This window comes from Mustela putorius, unplaced genomic scaffold (genome assembly GCF_011764305.1).
Source record: "Mustela putorius furo isolate JIRA1106 unplaced genomic scaffold, ASM1176430v1.1 tig00537227_pilon_pilon_pilon, whole genome shotgun sequence".
Lineage (NCBI taxonomy): Eukaryota > Metazoa > Chordata > Mammalia > Carnivora > Mustelidae > Mustela > Mustela putorius.
In genome coordinates, this window is record NW_025422368.1 from 15,320,191 (window position 1) to 15,336,776 (window position 16,586).

At 36.9% G+C, this 16,586-nt stretch overlaps 1 protein-coding gene across 13 annotated transcripts in view; it reads left to right on the plus strand.

Annotated features, from left to right (window-relative positions):
- Positions 1–14,939, plus strand: part of KIF21A (kinesin family member 21A) — a 151,951-nt gene extending 137,012 nt beyond the window's left edge. For all 13 annotated transcript variants that reach the window (XM_004771830.3, XM_004771831.3, XM_045072916.1 and 10 more), the window contains 6 exons: positions 869–1,049; positions 4,994–5,158; positions 7,105–7,222; positions 8,869–9,039; positions 9,858–10,057; positions 13,664–14,939. In XM_004771830.3, coding sequence (XP_004771887.1) covers positions 869–1,049; positions 4,994–5,158; positions 7,105–7,222; positions 8,869–9,039; positions 9,858–10,057; positions 13,664–13,757 — 929 coding nt within the window. In that variant the 3' untranslated portion in view covers positions 13,758–14,939. The remainder of the gene's footprint in view (positions 1–868; positions 1,050–4,993; positions 5,159–7,104; positions 7,223–8,868; positions 9,040–9,857; positions 10,058–13,663) is intronic.
- Positions 14,940–16,586: the final 1,647 nt, after the last annotated feature.

Consider the following 16,586-nt stretch of genomic DNA (forward strand, 5'->3'; position numbering starts at 1 on the left):
GGACTTGGTTTAATCAAGGAGCATTTATTGCTCATTGTATATAATGGAATATAACAGTCTAGCTAGAATATATGAATTGTGAATGACAAGCCATCCAATATCCAATTAAAGAATCTACACTGTGAAAATGTACTTTTTAAATTCAAATTACATTTATCTCCAGGATAGTTATATATTTGACATGTCAAAAAAAAACCCAAATAATTAGTTTATAATTATTATTATTTTTTTAATATTTTATTTATTTATTTGACGGACAGAGATCACAAGTAGGCAGAGAGGCAGGCGGAGAGAGAAGGAAGCAGGCTCCCTGCTAAGCAGAGAACCCGATGTGGGGCTCGATCCCAGGACCCTGGGATCATGACCTGAGCCGAAGGCAGAGGCTTTAACCCACTGAGCCACCCAGGCGCCCCTATAATTATGTTTTGTGCTCAAAAATAAACTCCATCAATCAGTGACACTGGAAAAGAAAAGGGTAAGTGTGGAGTGCTTTGAGGAGATAGGAGTAATCAAAGCAGAATATTTCGAAGAGGCTGATTTGGGAATGCCATTTTAAATCTAGAGGCAATTTGAGGCAAGATTCTTGTGATACAGCTATTATAAAATTTTATATCATTTTTTTAAAATACCACATTATACATATACCAGCCCTGGCTTTCATTCAATCATTTATATGTACTTTGCCCTTGAACCTGAAGCAGAGGGTCAAGGGTGGAGGTAGGATGTCTGTTCCAGGTTAGTGGAATAATTACTTTTTTCTTATTTCATTTCATTTTCATAGGAGAAAAACTGTTTACATAATTTTTATTGTTAAGAGAACCTAATGTAGTTCATATTGACAGTATTTTTCTTTTCTTGTTTGTTGTAGATCGTACTTGTAAAGTATGGAATCTGGTGACTGGGCAGGAGATAATGTCATTGGGGGGTCATCCCAACAACGTTGTGTCTGTAAAATACTGTAATTATACAAGTTTGGTCTTCACTGTGTCCACATCTTATATTAAGGTGTGGGATATCAGAGATTCGGCAAAGTGCATTCGAACGCTGACGTAAGTAATTTAAAGACAAATAGCATAAGGGACAAATAGTTCATATGTACAACATATATGAAAAGTTAGGACTGTGAATGTACTTTTATTTGTTTATACCTGTCTGCTTCCAAAAGGAGGATGTTAAAGTAAGAATGTAGATAATATAAGGGGGAGAAACTATTGAGAAAATATAAGAGCCTGGTAGAAATGTAAGGAGGAGGAAAGATGGGGGAAGAGTAGGAGACCTTGATCTATCTGGTCCCTTGAATTTAGCTAGGTATCTATCAAATCATTCTGAACACCTGTGAATTCAACCTGAGATCTAAGAAAAGAATTGCAGCAATTCTACAAATAGAAAAGCAACCACTTTTTGCAAGGTAGGAGGGTGGAGAAGTGAATCTGAGGGGAAATATCAGAAGATAAACCACAGTGAGCCTCCTTAAACCAGCTACAGGGCACACAAAGTCAGAATATTTAGAAGTCTGCTTCCCTGAGTGATGTCCTAGCCCAAAAGATGCTCAGGTGGTGAAGTTGGGCAGAAGCCTATGTGGGGGGCGCCTGGGTGGCTCAGTGGGTTAAGCCGCTGCCTTCGGCTCAGGTCATGATCTCGGGGTCCTGGGATCGAGTCCCGCATCGGGCTCTCTGCTCGGCAGGGAGCCTGCTTCCTCCTCTCTCTCTGCCTGCCTCTCTGTCTACTTGTGATTTCTGTCTGTCAAATAAATAAATAAATAAAATCTTAAAAAAAAAAAAAAAAAAAAGAATCCTATGTGGGACAGTGTGGTCTCAGGATCCCTGGGGTCATAGAAAGAGTGAGGGTGCCTGAGTTGGCAGAATTTCCATGCACTGTGGCAGAGAAGCTAGCAACAGTGGGGAAGCCCAGGAGCAGGCTTTCCACTGAGTTTGCCATAAACTGTGAACCACAGCACAATCGAGTGACCACTCTTCTAGAAGGGGCCCTGCAAGTGGCAGAAACTGAGTGATACTCCTTTTTCCCCTAGCTTCGGGGACTGGAGATCAGGGTCCTGCCATTTTTATTTTCATCTGCTAAACTGGTACAGAAAGCTGTCAGAGAACAAAAGGCACATAGAGCAGCCTGAAGCAGCTTACACTGAGCCCAGACCCCTGGCCAGGGTGGTGCAAGTCTGCCCAGGCAAAGACACCTGAGAAGCAATGCAGCAGGCCCCTCCCCCAGAAGACCAGCAGGGACAACAGGCTAAAAACAAGTTTATGGATCACACAGAACTGGAAAACTCTAGTACTAGGGGAAAATAGTATGTAGAATTCGAGGTCTTTGAACTTGGCCACAACAAATTTTTGCAAGACTCATCTCTAAAGACAAGGGAATCAAAAGCAAAAATGAACTATTGGGACTTCGACAAGATAAAAAGCTTCTGCACAGCAAAGGAAATAGTCAACAAAAAAAAGTCAGCCTACAGAATGAAAGAAGATATTTGCAAATGACATACCAGATAAAGGCTAGTATCTAAGATCTGTAAAGAACTTACCAAACTCAACACCCCAAAAACCAATAATCCAGTGAAGAAATGGCCAGAAGACATGAACAAACATTTCTGTAAAGAAGATATACAAATGGCCAACAAACACAGGAAAAATTGATCAACATCACTTGGCATTAGGGAAATACTAGTCAAAACCACAATAAGATACTACCTCACACCAGTCAGAAAGGCTATAATTAACAAATCAGGAAACAACGAATGTTGGTGAGGATGCAAAAAAAGGGGAACCCTCCTTTACTGTCGGTGGGAATGCAAGCTAGTGCAGCCACTCTGGAAGACAGTATGGAGGTTCCTCAAGAAGTTAAAAATAGAACTGTCCTATGACCCAGCAATTGTACTACTGGGTATTTACCCTAATGATACAAATGTAATGATCTGAAGGGGCACATACACTCCAGTGTTTATAGCAGCAATGTCCACAATAGCCAAGCTATGGAAAGAATTGAGATGTCCATTGACACATGAATGGATAAAGGAGATGTGGTCCATGTATACGATGCAATATTGCTCAGCCATCAGAAAGGTTGAATACTTACCATTTACATCGACATGGGTGGAACTAGATAGTATTATGCTGAGCAAAATAGGTCAGTCAAAGAAAGTTATATGGTTTCGCTCATGTGGAATATAAGATATAAGAAACAGTGCAGAGGATCATAGAGGAAGGGAGGGCCAACTGAATGCGAAGTAATAGGGAGACAAACCATGAGAGACTCTTAACTGTAGGAAATAAACTGAGGGTTGCTGGAGGCAGGGGGTGGGGGGAGAGATGGGATAATTGGGTGACGGGCATTAAGGAGGGCATGTGATGTGATGAACACTGGGTGTTGAATGCAACTGATGAATTATTGACCTCTACATCTAAAACTAATAATGTAACATATGTTGGCTAATTGAATTTAAATAAAAAAGAGAGCCTGGTATTAAGTAGGAAAGAATGAATTATATTTGGTCTGTGACTAAGTGTACATTTCATATTTCCTCCCTCCTAAGTACTAAGGTATTACATATTCATAGTATTTATTCCTTGATGTAGTTAAATGATTTATATTTCTTGTTTCAAATGAATACCAGTCCTTGGAAAAATGGCTAATATCACCATAGTAGACAGTTAAGAAGTACGTGTAGCCTTTAATTAGCAGGTATTGAATAATTGAGAGTTTTTGTTTGTTTGTTTTAGGACCTACTGCTTTTGTGTGAACACGAGTTTCATAACTGTGGGTTAGGTTGGACAATTGGAGGATGAGTTGGTCTTCTGTGTTATCATATATGTCTTTTAAATATAGAGCAAATGATGATTCTTCTTGCTATAAGATGGATAAACTGTTTTACATAATTAAAACAGGTGAACTCTTGTTCTAAGTAAGCAAAGGGAACATAGGAAAGATTATGTTTTATAATTCATAGAGTAAGGATTATTAACATAAGTCCTAGTTTGTATTTTGAGAACTACTCATTATTTACTGTACTGAATACAAGTCTCTTAATGGAAATTTTATAGAAAAAGGAACACTGTATCTTAAAAATCTGCCAGTCCAGCTGACTCACTGAAGTCAAATTTAAAATAATTAATTATAACTTGATATTTTGGATGTTAACTGAGAAAATGTTTCAAATTTTAAGAATGTATTTATCACTGGGGCGCCTGGGTGGCTCAGTGGGTTAAGCCGCTGCCTTCGGCTCAGGTCATGATCTCAGGGTCCTGGGATCGAGTCCCACATCGGGCTCTCTGCTCAGCAGGGGGCCTGCTTCCCTTCCTCTCTTTCTGCCTGCTTCTCTGTCTACTTGTAATCTCTGTCTGTCAAATAAATAAATAAAAATCTTAAAAAAAAAAAAAAGAATGTATTTATCACTTAGAATTTATTCGAGGAAATAGAAATAAGTTATGTTTAAGTCTCTAACACATGGTAAATACTCCATGTATGACTGAGTTAGAGTAAACTAAAACTGAAAATGCCTTGAAAAATCCTCAGTGTCTTTAATTCAAAAGGCAATTCTTATGGACAAAAAGGGGTATTGGAAGGCCTGGCTCCTCAGGGGGCTTCTGGAAGCTGCAGAAAAAAGAATTACCTTTGTAGCACTCTATCATTTGTTGAGGTTTTTTTTTTTTTTTAAGTGTTTGACATTTAATCTTTTTTGAATGATGTTCTGATCATCCCTAACTCAGGGCCTGGAATTCCTAGCATTATATGAGACTTACAAATTAAGAATTTTAAGCCACATCATCTTGTTTTAGTCATTCATTTATTCAGTTCCTCATTAAATGTGTTTATAAGTGCCAGATATGTGTGTGTGAGGTTCTGTGTTCCGTATGGTTGGCATAGTGACCAAAGGACACAGAGCTTGTTGTGCCTACAGCCAGTTTCCTAGGAATTCAAGGAACCCTAAGCTGAACTCTTGCCCAGAAATGTGACTTTTTCCCTTTGTTTTGTCTCTGTTAAGATCTTCAGGTCAAGTTACTCTTGGAGATGCCTGTTCTGCAAGTACCAGCCGGACAGTAGCTATTCCTTCTGGAGAAAACCAGATAAATCAAATTGCTCTAAACCCAACTGGCACTTTCCTCTATGCAGCTTCTGGAAATGCTGTCAGAATGTGGGATCTTAAAAGGTAGAATTTTTAAGGAAATGTATTTCTTATATATGGCAAATATAGTTTTCAGATATTAATAATACATTGGTGAATATGAAGTCTAATTCTTATAACCCCAGAAGTTAATATAAAATCATAGGCTTTTCTCTTTGGCCCAATACCCTTAAATATCTCTTCTGTCCTCATTAGCAAGCTCACAATTTTCCTTTCTTTTAATCTCCATTGATAAAAAAAAAAAGGATATGAGGGAAAATAGCCTTTCTTAATAATTGTCTACAATTTGTGTTCTTTACTAGGAAGAGATCAAGATTCTCATTCTAGTTCTACCAGGACCTTTGAAAGAGTTATTTTGGGGGCAGCATCACTTAAAGATCTTGTATGTCAGAATTTTTAGTTTATAAATCTAATTTTAAAAATTTGGGCATAAATTCTTATAGGGTTTTTGTGAATATAAAATATATAGAAAAGATAAAGTATTAAGATCAAAATGGGTAAAAAAATAAGTTGAAATTTAAAGCATTACATCTCTGATTTTGTTTTTATTTGCCATGAAATATGGGCTTTTATCTTTCAGTTGAGTGTTTTTTTAGCTTCTTTTCTAGTTCTTAAAATTTTGGTAGTAAGGGAATATTTATTTATTAGTTAAGTATTTTTTCAACATCAATTCTGGGAGGGAGTGCACCAAGACCGTGGTGGGTGCTGGGAATAAAGACTGAGCAAGACAAATGTGGTATCTATTTTCTTAGGGCTCCTGTTGTAATGGAGGATAATGGTCACTAAACAGGCAATTACAGGATATTGAGTGACGGATATTTTGGAAACTGAAAATAACTAGTTATAACTTGTAACATTTTAACACATGACTGAGAAGGTTTAATAGAGAAAATATACAAGTAAATAGATGAGAGAGAAAGAGAAGAAACATAGTCCTGAGTACACCTCTTTAGAAATAGAATATAGAAAATTGAACACAGTGCTTGTTTAAGAAAATGAGAAAACAGGTGAGTACTTGGTTCATTCCTGAAGATGTTAAAACTTGACTCATGGAGCACCATGGAGGAAGACCCTCAAAGTCCTGACATGAAGCAGAAAAGATACCAGCTTTTGAAAATATTTATACTTTGTATTTTTGCTGAAAAGTTAGCTCTTTTGAAACCTGCTTGATTTCAGCAACATGATTACATGTATATTTATTGTAACAAAGTAACTAAGAGAATAGTCTTCAAAAAACAAACATTCTACAAGTTAAATATATCTGTATATTCTAGCAGCTTGATTGAGGTTGGACTGTGAGACAAAGGTTCATTGTAACCCCCTGACAATTGTTGTCATACATTTTTTACCAGTTAGCTATATATCCTGATCATTTTCAATCTTTATGATAACTGATGAAATAGACCGCCTACTTTCTGATACACATATACACATATTTGCATATGTAGGTGTATATATGAGTGTGTGTACATATGTATATTATGGGTGTACATACATGTGTATGTGTATATGTGAGAATATATGTGTTTTTTATAAAGTAATCCTTTTCCATGTTATTATTGATTGTATAGTTAACATAAGTGATAACAGTTGTTGTAATCAAATTCCAAATTGGACCTCGGTCATATATTTATAACATATTTGGACATTTAAGAGATTAAGGTTTACCTAGACTGGGTTGGATTTAAAATTAGTCTTTAGCAAGTTTCACTGCATTTTTGTTTACTGTCTGAATGACATTAGTCACTTTGGACTAACTTATTTAGGACTCCTCACACTTCAATCATAGAATAGGTTAGTTTGTCATTTTTGGACTCTGAATTTAAGGAGAGTTGCAAAGAGGTGGAGCTAAAGTAAAAAAGAAAATTAGTGAACAGTTTCATCAAAGAATATAGGTTATTTATGTGGAGGCTTAGCCTCAGCACATTAAGAAATATTTTCAAACAGAATTATTTTCTTTCTTTTTAAAGGTTTCAGTCTACAGGAAAGTTAACAGGACACCTAGGCCCTGTTATGTGCCTTACCGTAGATCAGATTTCTAACGGACAAGATCTAATCGTCACTGGCTCCAAGGATCATTACATCAAAGTGTGTATGACAGAGTTGAAGTATATCCTCTTATTAAGTAATAGATTTGAAGTATTCAGATGCACCTGGAACCCTTTTCTTTTAATCAGTTTTCTTTTTTTCCATTTCTATCCTTTACTTTTTCTTGGTGATCTTTTCCTCACTCATAGTTTCTGATTTTATTGTTTTATTATTCAATCATGTATTCTCATTTTTCATAGAAGATAGGGAGGGATTTTAAAGATCTTTGTCTCAGTCATCCAACTAATACATAAGTCTCACTGTCACCGTCTTTTATAACTGATTTTATTATGGTCTTTGGATCTTATGAAATTAGTAGATAAGGGAAGATGCACAATTGGTTCTGGAAATGTTAAATTTGACATACTAAGTAGTAGAAGTCATCCTCATGCATGCGAGTAGGCCATTTGAAAGGCAAGTCTAGAGCTCAGTGTAAGTTATGACTAGAAATGCAGGTTTGGGAGCCATTCGATTAGAAGCAGATGGTCAAGGGGTTAGAATAGCTGACATGGCCAAGGGAGAGAGAGGTTGCCAGGACTCAGCCTTGGGAATTCCTGTAAGAACCAGTTTAGGAATAAAAAGAGGACACAGTAACAGAGATAGGAAGAGAATAAATACTCTTTATAGAATCTGAGATTAAGAGATGAAAAATGGGTTGGCTACATGAAAACATAATGGTTAAAGGAAAAGGATTTTGTATTTGGTAGACTTGGGGTATGCCTGTCTGCTTAGGAAGCAGGCCCAGGTGGAGAGGGAAAGTGTGAAGAGGGAAGTGGTGGTAATTGATGAAAGTGGTTAGAACAGTTAGAACCACATCAGTGATGTGAACCTTTTGGGAAGCAGTAAGCACACTTTAGCATTCAAAAAGAAAGGAAGGGTAAGAGAATGTTTGAAGGTAAAAGGAAACTTTTGGAATGGAGGGAAGAGTCCAAAAAGTTTATTTTTGATCATGCTAACCTTTCCAAGAAATCATAAGGTCACCCACTAAAAGAGATGAGGGCAACTGAGGGGGGTGGGAAGTTTTTGTTTGTTTGTATTTAAGATTTTTATTTATTTGACAGAGAGAGAGAGATCGCAAGTAGGCAGAGAGGCAGACAGAGTGTGTGTGTGTTGGGGGGCGGGGAACAGGCTTGCCATTGAGCAGAGAGCCCGATGCGGGGCTCGATCCCAGGACTCTGAGACCACGACCCAGAGGCCCAACCCACTGAGCCACCCAAACACCTGGGTGGGAGGTTTTGAATAGCAACTTGGGGAAATTTGAGATGACCACTGGGATTTCAGAGCTAGCTAACAGTGTTTAAATAATAGTTGTATCATTTTTGTGACTTTCAAGTGGATTGATTCATAGTATTTGTATTACTGAGCAGATATCATTTGTACACTCAGACGTGAAAAAATTGGTTGCCCTTCTTAAAAGCCTACAGACCCATAAGTATGTGACAAGTAAGCAAAAGTAATGTGAATATAGGACCCGGGTTCATCCTGAGCCATTCGTACCAGATTAATTTAATTAATTTAGTAAAATATTGTAACAAAACAAGTCACATTTGGTTAATATACATGTATATGTGTTTCTGATATGAAACATATAGGTGTGTATTTTTAAGTTAAATAGGATGTCTGCTTTCTCTCTGTTTCTTTTTTAGATGTTTGATGTAACTGAAGGGGCTCTGGGAACTGTGAGTCCCACCCACAATTTTGAGCCCCCTCATTATGATGGCATTGAAGCACTGACCATACAAGGGGATAACCTATTTAGTGGGTCCAGAGATAATGGAATCAAGAAATGGGACCTAGCTCAAAAAGACCTTCTACAGGTAATGCAAAACCTTTCACAGGATGGAGTGGGTACTTCAAAGCCACCAGTAGTCTATGTAAGAACCTGAAGAACCCCTTAAAGAGTGTTTCGTCTTCAGTCACCAGAGTTACTAATTATGAGAAAGGCAACATTCAATATTTAATAATACCTTCTAGATAAAAATAGATGAAAACAAAATGAACAAGTTAATAGAACACACTTGGCAATAGATGCATTTATTGTATTCAGAATCTTTTATATACATTCCTGGCTGTGACTTTTATACTATTCATTTAAATATATTTACACTCAAGTATCATCATATAGTTTGAGCTTATAATTACTGTTCACTCATTATGAAGTATATGTTAGCTCTAGTCTTCTCCAAAAAGCCTCAAACCTCCATGTTTTCTATCAAAGGTTGAAAGCAGGGATTTTATGAGGCATTCTTTATAGATTACATACCAGGTTATACTTTTCAAACTGTTGATTTAAATTCATTTTGGATAAAGGCGAGATAGTTAACTCCCAAGGAGAGAATGTGATGTGAAAAATTCTGTATGCTTTCTGCATCTTTTAGATCTGTAAGATTTTTAACATTATAGGTCTCTAATATTGATAACTCTGATAATAACTGAGGCAAATTGGAAGCAAACTGCAGGTTTATTTCTTTAAATTGCTAGGAATGATTGCATAGAAAATAATCTTTATAGTTTCCAGGCCATTCAGTGTTCCAGTTATTGTTTTGTCGACAAAAATGTTCTGTAACTTACTTTGGTGTGAAAATGTCATTTTGGAAGGCTCCTCTTAAGCTGCTGATTTCTTATTTTCTCTCAGCAAGTTCCAAATGCACATAAGGATTGGGTCTGTGCCCTAGGAGTGGTACCAGGGCACCCGGTTCTGCTCAGTGGCTGCAGAGGGGGCATTCTGAAGCTTTGGAACGTGGATACTTTTGTGCCAGTTGGAGAAATGAAGGGTCATGATAGTCCTATCAATGCCATATGTGTTAATTCCACCCACATTTTTACTGCAGCCGAGTAAGTTTTTCCATGTGATTTTTCTCTGTATTGGTTGTTTGTGTTCAGATTTAATAAATATTATAAGTTCTAAATGTCTGGAAACATAGAATATATAAAACCCTTCTTTTATTACAGTCATTCTATTTATGATCTCTTATTTATATTTTCTGTTGTACACTTTGAGCACTGAGTTTAATCCCCAGAATACATGAGACTAGTGTTACTTCTGTATTAGCGCTCTGCTTATCCTAGAAACTCTGCAGCCAGATCTTCCCCTGGTGATTCTAATTTAAAAAAAAAAAAAAAAAAAAATATATATATATATATATATATATATATATATGTAATTTTTAAAGGGTTTCTTTCCAGAAAGACTGAACTTGCCATTCTTTACACTTAGAATAAATCATATTAAAAAAATCTCTTTGTTCCTTTTCTACCTCTCTGTAAAGTACAGTTGACATCTGGACCATGCATGCTTAGGGGCACTGACCCTTGAATAGTCAAAAACTAGATATAAATTTGACTCCCCCCAAATTAAACTGCTAATATCTTACTGTTGACTGGAAGCCTTACTGGTAATACACTTAGTCAATTAGCACATATTTTGTATGTTATATGTTTTATATCCTATTTTCTTATAATAAGGGAATCTAGAGGAAAGAAAATGTTATTAAGAAAATCATAAGGAAGAGAAAATACATTTACAGTGCTGTGCTGTTTATTGAAAAAATCCATGGGAAAGTGGACCCTCGTAGTTCAAACCCATGTTGTTCAAGGGTCAGCTGTATAAGTACTTAACAATAATAATATCTGCTGCTTCTTTTAGGGAGGCTGGATTGATGGATTCATTTGCTTATTTTTTCATTCACGATGCGTCTCCAATATGTCAGGCACCATTCCAGACTCTTGGAATGAGCTGTGAACAAAATAGATCAGGCCCCTCCACCCCCGTTTCATTCTAAGGAAAAGGAAAAAAAATAAGTAAAATAGATTACATAGTGATAGGTGCTGTAGAATATGTGCTGCCGAAGCGAGCACATGATAGGTGCTGCAGAGAAAAAGAAAGCAGAGACCAGGGAAGAGACTATCATGGGGAGGAGGTCACACAGTAAGGTGGTTGATGGGGGCCTCACTGAAGAAGTGATGTTTAAGACGCTTGAAGGAAGTGAAGACATGTTGTGACCATAAAATGACACAATGTTTATATAAGTACGTTGGCAAGGAAAGGATATACACCCTAATGTGAGGTGTTAGTCTCATTCAAATAAAATATGTCTCATGAGAATCTATCTTGAAAATCTCCTTTTGTCATTTTTACATTTAATTTAATCAGAGCACATTCTTGATTCATCTATCCTAAATGCATGATTACCCTGACTTTATTTTGAAACCTCTGCTATATTTCTGTGATATCTCTTATTATTCGTGCTATTTTCATTGAATCCCTCCTTTCGCTGAGATTTACTTTCTTGTATCTCGTACTTTCTCTTTTCACTTAGATTTTTACTATTGCATACCTCAAAGCTGATTTATTTTTGTGTTTTTCTAAAGTGCTTACCTTTGGTGCTTCATTGATGTAATTTCCAAGATAATATTACTTTCTTAAGACTCACCACTTTTGTTTATTCTCTTGGAAACTTGCTGTGTCCTTGGTAATTTACTGGCAATAACTTAATACCCCTCAAAGCTGTGGAACACTCAATATAAGACTCAAAGTATTGAATCTCACTGAGATCTGGTGGGTGAATTATGATATTACTGTAATACCTCTCTACCACAGTGTAGTCTTATTTTTGAAGAACTGAACTTTTTCTCATTTTACCCATGGTGCACCAGATGCAAATGTATTTACTATGTAACTTAAAAATCAGGAAAATGGCCAATAAAATAAGAAGGCTATTTTCTTTTCTTTTCTTTTTTTAAAAGGTTTTATTCATTTATTTGACAGAGATCACAAGTAGGCAGAGAGACAGGCAGGGGTTGGGGGGGGAGCAGGCTCCCCTCTGAGCAGAGAGCCCAATGTGGGGCTCAATCCCAGGACCCTGAGATCCTGACCTGAGCTGAAGGCAGAGGCTTAACCCACTGAGACACCCAGGTGCCCCAAGAAGGCTATTTTCAAACTAGTTCCACTTACTTATTTGTCATTTAGCACACTTGCATGGTGCTTATTTGCTTACTTGCAAATAAGCTTATTTGCTTATTCGCCAGGCGTTGTTCTAAGTGCTTTCCAGGCACTGTCTTCTCTTGTTAGAGTGTATAATCTACAATGGAGGAAGGTTTTGTTATTTGTTTGTTTGTTTGTTTGTTTTTAAATTGTCTTGACACCTGAATAGTGCCTGGAACACAGCAAGTTCTTGGTAGACATTTGTTGATTGGATGGTTGAATAAAGGAGTGGGTGGACGAGAGGTGGATGAATGAACATATCCCCTTGCTGTTATCAGTGTACATAACAGCATAACAGCGGGTTGGGGAGAAGATTACTACTTTTCCCCAGTTTTACTGAGATATAATTGACATATAGTATTGTGGAAGTTACAGATACACAGCATAATGATTTGACTTACATATATTGTGAAATGATTACCACAATAAGTTTAGTTAACATCTGTCATCTCATATAGATACAAAAAAAAGAAAAAAAGCTTTCTTGTTTGCTTGTGATAGGAGCTCTTAGGGACAACAGAGATTACTGGTTAGAAACTAAAAAGCCTAGATTCTAGACTCACCTCTGCCCTTTAGTATGTTACACTGGACACGTAACTAAACTCTATCCTTGAAATGGACTGCATAATCTCTGAAGTGCCTTTTAGCTATGAAATTCTATGGAAACTCCTGGCTTTGAGTTTATTAGATAATTGGAGAAAAGTAACACTCCCTTAAAGCTATGAGAGACACAGTAAGAAATATGATGGTTTGATAACCACTCCCCAGTACCCACATGCTGGGTGAACAAAAACAAGTTTTCTCAGAAACACTTTAAATCTTCGTGTTCCATTCTAGTGGAGTATCAGTTCACTTCTCAGCAGCCCAGTGCTTTTCCTGGGGGCTTAGGCTGATTTCACCCCAGCATAACTCTTCCTGACTGTTGCCAGACTCACCAACTCCCTGGAACCCCTGCCCTGATCTTACCCTTCCCAGAAGCCTCACTATAACCTTACTGTGGGCTTTTGTGCCTGAAGATCTCTGATCGACAGTGTCTCTTGTGCTGTTCTTTGAAATAATGAGTGCAGATTCAGTGTAGTGATTAAGAGGTGGAGCCAAAGAACCGGACTGCCTAGGTTGAAATCTTGGTTCTATCACATATTTTGTGATATTGAGCAAGTCATTAACCTCTTTGGATCTCACTTTGCTCATCCATACAAAGGGAAAATAGCATTATCTATCTCTATGGTAGTTAGTGCCTGCCATATAGTAAGCCCTTGACAATATGAACTATTTTTAATATCATTATTAAGTGTATCTTTTTGATATATGTATATTATCTGTTTGATTAGATGTATATTTTTGCTTACATCTATTGAAGTCCTCTTCAGAAAATGTTTTCACAGTAAATAATGCTAAGAGCTATTTCTTTGTCTTTCTGCCTCTTTTCACATGTTTGTTTTTAATTTGTTTTGTAGTGATCGAACTGTGAGAATTTGGAAGGCCCGCAGTTTGCAAGATGGCCAGATTTCTGACCTAGGAGATCTGGGGGAAGATATTGCCATTAATTAATTAAACATGAATGAAGATAGTCATAAACAGAATACTGTGATAATAGTCTGTACGTTCGTTATGAAATGGTGCCCTGTATTTATTAAGCAAAATCTTATGAATGGGATTAACTGGAAAATATATCTGGATCCAACTGCTGAATATAAATGGTATTCTAATAAAATTGTGTACTAGCCTATGTGCTTAATTTTAATATCTGCCAATACGTATATATCCTTCAATTGGTATACTGCTTGATTCACTCTTTTATTGTGGCTGGATTTTCGTGCCTAGCTATAAAAAGCACCTTAAAATTATTTGAATTAAAAGATACCTGCTTTTGTGAGAGTCAGAAAACACCTGGAATACAATGCAAGCCATTGGTAACTCATCGTATAGTCTGTTCAGATGATTTATATATTTAAACATATTGGGAATGTTAGTCAAATTGTGGTCCATTTGTCTGGTATTTATATCAGTCTATAGAAGCTTTCTAAATTCCAAAGTTCTTTTAATAGAATGGGAAAAAAATAAGATAGGAGAATATTATTGATGATTTTTCCTAAGGTGGAATTGACCTTCATCTATTAACAAAGTGTGTTAAACAGTTTATGTTAAATGTTGATGTTTACTTGTATTGACCAAAGTTTTACAGCTGTGCTATATTCTGTGCTCAGGACTAAAATGCTGTCAAACTGTTTTATTAGTGCTGTGCATACATTCTGTCATGGGAAACATTTTTGATGTCCTAACAGAAATATATTTTGATCTATTTTCCTATGGAGTTGTTTCTATTATCACCTCTTAATTTCATTTTTATTTAATAGTAGTATTTCCATCCTTTTATCTAATTTTTTTATATGCTGCTAAATATATTTTAAATATACTATGTTTGCAAACCTTGGTAGTTATGATAAGAACTATATCATTTGCCGTGGGAAAAGCTATGTAAATAAGTAGATTGTAAAAAGAGAATGTCTTACATTGTAACTGTATGAATTTTTAACTGCTGTAGATTGGATTTTGCAAAAGGATGTATGATTTATCTGTCTGCTCAGAATATTAATTTGTAAATTCTGCAAGTTTAATTTTTATGTAGATTGTATAACATTTGAATATATTGTCTTGTGATTTTTTTCCCCTGAGTACATTTGCTTGTAAATGAAAGCTTAGCGACTGCTTCAATAAATGTGTTGCTCTCAATTGTTTTCATTCTCTTGTTGTTTTTCTAATTGTATGAAAATGACTAATGTTTGTTAAGCTTTATCTGTGTGTGATATAAGGAAAGTTTTTTTTTTTTGTTATCCAGCACTTCATATACATTCCCTTTTTTGCTCACTAGACATGAAATACTCTTGAGTAGTTTGAATCATAACCTAATCTTGATGAACCAAAGAAACTCACTTAGGGAATTAAATGAAACCTGTAATTTATGCATTTGCACATAGGTGGTAAAACAAAAATTATCCCTACAAATGTTAGGACAATAGAGACCTTGGTTACAGAAGAATAGAGGGGTGGTGATTGACAGATGTTGGGAGGTGGTGAGTTTAGAGTGTAGAGGGGGTGTGGCCATGCTTCTGGGTCCTAGTAATGAGGTTTTTGAATATAGATGAGATTCAGTGGGATGGGTCCAGAGCCAATGACCAAGAAAGAATTCTTGACTCATCTTTGGTGCAGAATAGTGGTTTATCAAAGCATGGGGACAGGACCCAGGGGCAGAAAGAGCTGTTGCCCCAGGGTTGTGAGGGGTGGCAGGTTTTGTAGGATGGAGTTGGGGGAGGTAAGGAAAAAAGGGAGGTTTCAAAAGTACTTTCATATGCTAAAGAGGACTTACAAGATACTGGATGCCTTGAGGCCTTGTCATTGTCAAGGCCTTGTCATTTTCTCTAGCAAGGTTTTAACATTAAGATAGTTGGGAGATTCCTAAACAATGTCACAATATGTCCCACCCAGGAGTGGGGGTGGAGGAAGGTTGCAGGATGTTAGCTGTTATTATGTCCACAGCCAGCCTTCTGTTTCCTAATCACTAGGAATGTTCTAGTTCTCTACCTGGTCCTAAGTTCATAATTCCTCTTACTTTATGTATGCTTTATTTCACAATGAAATATGTATTTCTTTAATTTTAAAGAAGGGATTTTCCTGTAAAGAGGAATTTAGCTGTTTTTAATTTTGCCTCCTTTCCTGGAGGAAAATACTATGACAAGACCCGAGAGACTTTTTTTTTTTTTTAAGATTTTGTTTATTTGACAGAGATCACAAGTAGACAGAGAGGCAGGCAGAGAGAGAGAGAGAGAGAGAGAGAGAGGGAAGCAGGCTCCTTGCTGAGCAGAGAGCCCGACTCGGGGCTTGATCCCAGGACCCTGAGATCATGACCTGAGCCGAAGCAGCAGCTTAACCCACTGAGCCAGCCAGGCGCCCCAGAGAGACATTTTTATGGCAATTTTGAATTTCAGTACTCCTGGAGTGTTTCTTTTCACAGGACTATTGCTCAGCCACTCATTTGATAATTAATTTATTTGATAAATGTTTCTTGAGCATGCCCAAGGCCAGGTACCAGGTACAAAAAAGGTAACAACCCTGAGTTTACACTTGCCCTCTGAGTGGAGAGAGAGAATAAATCCAGCACTTAGATTATGGATTGGTCAGTGCTCTGGAAAGATCTGGTTAGTGCTCTGGAAAGATCTGGGAGTCTTCACCCTCATTGGAAGCATCTGACCCAGACTGTGAATCCAATCAGAGGTCTGTTAACACCGTCCTGAGCTCTGCTTGCACAGAACACAAAGCCCAGTGTCTCTAACTTTTTAAAAGGCTGAAGGCTCAGCTAGAGCTGATCTGATGTAAATAATT